Source organism: Olea europaea, unplaced genomic scaffold (assembly GCF_002742605.1).
Source record: "Olea europaea var. sylvestris unplaced genomic scaffold, O_europaea_v1 scaffold343, whole genome shotgun sequence".
Classification (NCBI taxonomy): Eukaryota; Viridiplantae; Streptophyta; class Magnoliopsida; order Lamiales; family Oleaceae; genus Olea; species Olea europaea.
The window spans coordinates 286,270-292,017 of NW_019253349.1; the positions used below are offsets into that span (position 1 = coordinate 286,270).

Here is a 5,748-nt window from a genome sequence, read left to right on the forward strand (position 1 = left end):
TGTCCCTAACAATCAATTAACATCAAGAAGGAAAATCATTTTAGTAGCACCCACCTCTCTCTTTTTTGAGTCAATATCCTTATCGCAATGTGAAAAGTCAATATCCTTGTAGCAACGTGAACCTAACATCCTTCAGATTTTTTTGACCAATGTTATATCATTCGACAATAGTGGAATCTACTTCATTGTGGGACATACATCCTCTACGGCTTCATATATAATATGATTGCATCAATTTGAAAAACTTCAATCTTTTTCAATTACTATAAACATGATATCAGAAAAAAAAAATATGGAGATTAACAGATTCATCAAAATACTGAGTGTACTGATGTTTGTACTTTCACTATGCATGAAACTTAATTCAGTATCTGCTGCTAAAGTTAGGTGCATAGACAGGGAAAGACAAGCTCTTCTCAAGTTTAAGCATGGCCTTGTTGACGACCATGGAATTCTCTCATCCTGGGGAAGTGAAGAAGTTATAAAGGAATGTTGCAAATGGAAGGGCATCTTGTGTAGCAACAGAACTGGTCATGTAGTTTCACTCGATCTGCATGTACCTCCACCTCCGTCGGGTTTTTATGTTTATCTGCAGGCTGCTAAGCTTAGCCCCGCACTGCTTGAGTTGCAGCATTTGAATTATTTGGACTTGAGTTTTATTGATTTTGGAAGAAGTGAAATACCGAGATTCATTGGTTCCTTCAATAAACTAAGGCACTTGAATCTTTCAAACTCAAACTTCACTGGTGAAGTTCCTTGTGAACTTGGGAACCTTACAAACCTGCATACTCTCAACCTTCATCTTAACGATTTGAGAATCAAGAACCTTGAGTGTCTTTCTCATCTTTCTTTCCTGTCATATCTTGACTTGAGTGGAAATGATTTTGGAAGAAGTGAAATACCAAGATTCTTTGGTTCCTTCAATAAACTAAGGCACTTGAAACTTTCATACTCAAACTTCACTGGTGAAGTTCCTTGTGAACTTGGGAACCTTACAAACCTACATACTCTTGACCTTTGTGGTAACGATATAAGAATCAAGAACCTTGATTGGCTTTCTCATCTTTCTTTGCTGTCATATCTTGACTTGAGTAATAATGATTTTGGAAGAAGTGAAATTCCAAGATTCTTTGGTTCCTTCAATAAACTAAGGCACTTGAAACTTTCATACTCAAACTTCACTGGTGAAGTTCCTTGTGAACTTGGGAACCTTACAAACCTACATACTCTTGACCTTTGTGGTAACGATATAAGAATCAAGAACCTTGAGTGGCTTTCTCATCTTTCTTTGCTGTCATATCTTGGATTGAATGGTGTGAACCTTATGAATCAAACCAGCTGGTTGCACAGCATAACAAGGTTCTCTTTCCTTGAGAAATTGTTTTTGTCAAACTGTCAACTTCCCAACACAATGCCTTCCTTCGATATCTTTACTAATTCTTCTTTACCCTATCTGTCCATCCTCGATTTATCCTCCAATGATCTCACTTCCTCTTTTGCATTCCACTGGTTATTTAACCTTAGTGCAAGTCTTACTTACATAGATCTCTCCTATAATCGATTAGACGGTCTGATTCCTGATGCCTTTGGAGAATTGATTTTTCTTGAGGAGCTTTGGTTGAATAACAATACGTTCCATGGGGGGGTTCCAAAATCTTTTGGAAATTTAAGTCATTTATATTATCTAGACATATCATACAATGAATTAAACGGTTCCTTGACAGCTGTTACCAAACTTTCGTCCTTAAGATCTTTATACCTTAACAACAACAAGCTGAATGGGTTTCACACACAAAGCCCTGGGTTACCTTCAAGTCTTGAAAGGTTATTTTTATCTTACAACCAATCTAGAAGGCTACCCGAAGGTATTGAGAAACTTTCCAAGCTCCAATATTTAGACATGTCTTCAAATTTGTTGGAAGGTACAATCACTAAATCGTTCCTCTCAAACTTTGCCAACTTAAAATACCTAGATTTATCCTTAAACTCCTTGGCTTTCAACTTGAGCTCAGATTGGATTCCTCATTTTCAATTGGAGAGAATACTGCTCAGCCATTGCTATTTGGGGCCTCATTTTCCAAATTGGATTCAAACTCAGAGTACTCTTGAAGTTCTTGATCTCTCTTTTGCTGGTATATCAGATGCATTACCTAATTGGTTGTGGAATATGTCTTCTTTATCTAGATTAGATCTTTCTCATAACGATATTAGTGGTAAAATTTCTAATTTGTCCTCAAAGTCGATTTTTCGTGAAGTTGTAGATTTAAGTTATAACAATTTATCAGGTCCCATTCCATTATTTCTTTTTCTTTCTGGAGAATTAAAAATGTCCAAAAATATGTTTTCGGGATCCATTTTTCACTTTTGCACAATTCCTGAGGTCTCCAGTATCCTCGTGCTTGATCTCTCTGATAACCAATTGGAAGGAGAACTTCCTAATTGCTGGTTGAACACGACGTTTTTATTTATTTTGGATTTGGCAAATAATAAGTTCTCAGGTAAAATTTCCCCCACTTTGGGCAGTTTGGATAAGCTTGAAGTATTACACTTGCGCAACAATAATTTCATTGATGAATTGCCTTCAACTTTGAGGAATTGCACGAGGCTGAGAATGCTTGATGTGGGAGGAAACAAGTTAACAGGTAATATTCCAGCATGGATAGGAACACATTTAACAAGTTTGACAGTTCTTAGCCTTCGACGGAACGAATTTGATGGAGTCATGCCTTCAACAATTTGCCGCCTTGCCAATATCCATGTCTTGGACCTTTCTAGAAACAATATTTCAGGAAGAATATCACGGTGTTTAAACAATATTACTGCTTTGGTTCAGAAGAACAGTTCAATTGAATATGGTGATTGGAAATTTTACAATGCTGATTATGTTAACAACGCTTTTGTTCAATGGAAAGGACAAGATACAGAATACAAAACACTAGGACTTCTGAAAGGCATTGATCTTTCTAGAAATAAACTTTTTGGACCTATTCCTCAAGAGTTTTCTGCTTTAAGGGGTTTAGTTTTCTTGAACTTATCTAGAAATCATTTGACTGGAAATATCATTTCAAACATTGGTCAAATGGAGATGTTAGAATGTCTTGACTTGTCTCGAAACCAGCTTTCAGGGAAGATACCGAATAGCCTTGCACATCTAAATTTTCTCGGTGTTTTGGATTTATCATACAATAATTTGACGCGAAAGATTCCTTTGGGCACTCAACTACAAAGCTTCAATTCCTCTGCGTATGCCGATAATAGCCAACTCTGTGGAAAGCCTCTGACGGAGTGTCCTGAAGATATTTCTAGTAGTTCTGTGACTGATCACGGAAAGGGAAATATTTTTGAAGAAGATGACGGGTTTATAACTCGCGATTTTTACATTTGCATGGCATTTGGTTTCATTACTGGATTCTGGGTAGTTGTTATAACTCTATTCATCAAGCATTCTTGGAGACATTCCTACTTCAACTTTTGGAATAATGTTGGAAACTGGATGTACGTGACAACAACAATCTATGTGACAAGATTCAAGAGAAAATTTCAGACGTAAAGGTAAACATTTGAATTTACTTGATCAATCTAGTTGTCATATATCCAAATCTTGACTTGGTTTGATATTGAAATCAGGAGGCCCTTCTAGGAAACAAGAAAGTGTTGACTATCATTCAAACAATATGTTTGCTGGAGAGGTGCAGGGACTATGCATGGCAGTGTTTCTATTTCTATTATAGTTATCACCGTTGTCTTATTTTCTAAGTATTTTTAAAATAATATCAATTCCATACAAATAACTAGCTTTGTTGTGCTTAATCATTGATGTAAAAATAAATTTTAATGGAGATCGAGTATATCACTTGATTAATTAGTTGGTTTAGCTATTTTTATTCAAGCATATGACTTATTTAATTTGTTTGTACTAAAAAACTCAAGCCACTTTCTAGATTCGTTAGTGCTAAATGCAATTAAGTAAAAAATTAATCTTAACTCCACTATATGTTGGAAATATTCGATTGTAAGCTAATAAAATAGTGAGAGTCCACTAACGCTTTAGGGAAAAATACAAAGAACAATATTTTGAAATCTAAATTTATTTATCACTTAGCCTTGACTGCAGAGGTGCTAATGACAATATATAGATAATGCTGCTTAAAATTTTATGTTCCTTACAGAGCAAACACGCAACTATAGTTGTTTTCCCACAATGGAGGCTTATGTCCACTTAAAATCGGCCTCTAAAACACTTCAAATAGTACGAATAGTAGACAACTTAATACATAATATGGAATACTCTATATACCCAATATTAAGTCGATTCTTAATCGAGGGGTAAGTGGATAGTATAATAGAGGGACCTCTCAAAAGCCATTTCCAGAAGTGTACAAGAAGAATGTTGAATTTGGGGCTGAATACTCCTGGATCTTTTGAGGTTATTGGTTCTGTATACGGCTCTTCTCACACTTCATATGTGCACCAAACTAATACAAACTACAACCATATAGCCAGCGACTTCCGAACGCGTGAATTTGATTGACACAAACCACATCAAATTTTGTGCAGTTTTGTGATTGCAATAGCTGTAAGAGTCACATATTATTGATCAACCATTCTACACGTATACTTTTTTTCACATCACACACACATACAAGTGGGTGGGGTCCACGATTAAAATAATCTTGAACCCCACCTTTATGAGGGAGTGTGAAAATTGATGTAAAAAAAAGTGACGTACAAATAGCATTTTTGATTATTGATTCAGTCTTATTTTCGAGTACTATTTAATTCAAGACATCAAATTTTATGATCAACAAGAAAACAATTTGTAGTTAGTAATAGATAATAATCTCCCCAACGGAAGAAAATATGCCGAAGGAAACCAAATAGTACTATGCAAGATCAAAGATTAATATTTGCCAATGATAGATTAAACATTTCGATAAAAACCGTCACTATAACTAATTCTTTATTTCATAGTTGTAATAAAACCTCGGAGTAACTAGTAGCCAGTTGCAGCCACAGTTTCTTCAATTTAAGCCCTCAGAAGCCATTACTCATAAAAACAAACCAATATGAATTCTTTCACATTGTAACACCATTGCTATGGTTGATTTGTCATTTCTTACCACTTGGCACAATCACAGACACCTCCTAGTCAATTGGAGCCAATCGCATGCAGCGATGGATCTAGCACCTGGCGAGCCCCCGAGACCGTCTGTGCTGATTTGTCGGAACTCAATTTTTTTGGCTGTCAAAGTATTCATTTTTTTAGATATATTTCTGTGATTTCCCTGAATTCATACCAAGCCCTTGTTGTTCAGTTGGTTAGAGCACCATAGAAATGAAAGGAGGTCTTGGGTTCGTCTCTCAACTGTTGCAATCCCCTTTCGAAATTATTGAAGTTTAATATTTTTCACCATTTTGGGGCAAATAGACATTAAAATCGGTGCAAATGGAAGATTTGAACCTGTGATCTCCATTGGAGTCATGCACAATTTGACCACTATCGAAGTTGGTGGTTGTTGACAATGGAAGCAACAAAATCTATATATTCTTTTATTAAGTAAAGATATACACCGGCTATTTTTAGAAAAATAAAATTTTTAAATAAAATTCGATCTTACAGTGAGATTATTAAAATAGTCACTTTTTTTTTCTATTAAATTGAAATTATTAGCAAATCGAACCAAGAAAGTAAATAATTGGACCATCTTTCTAACTTCAAATTTTTACTCGATAAACATTATTACAGTG

At 35.3% G+C, this 5,748-nt stretch overlaps 1 protein-coding gene across 1 annotated transcript; it reads left to right on the forward strand.

Moving 5' to 3' along the window:
- The first annotated feature begins 237 nt into the window (after window positions 1–237).
- Window positions 238–3,865, forward strand: LOC111386128 (LRR receptor-like serine/threonine-protein kinase FLS2). The gene is made up of 2 exons (XM_023010566.1): window positions 238–3,552; window positions 3,628–3,865. Exon 1 carries the CDS (start codon window positions 272–274, stop codon window positions 3,548–3,550), a length of 3,279 nt encoding a protein of 1,092 aa, XP_022866334.1. The 5' UTR covers window positions 238–271; the 3' UTR covers window positions 3,551–3,552; window positions 3,628–3,865.
- Window positions 3,866–5,748: the final 1,883 nt, after the last annotated feature.

Coding starts and splice junctions, on each gene's coding strand:
- LOC111386128 (XM_023010566.1), top strand. CDS start 272: ATGATATCAGAAAAAAAAAATATGGAGATTAACAGATTCATCAAAATA.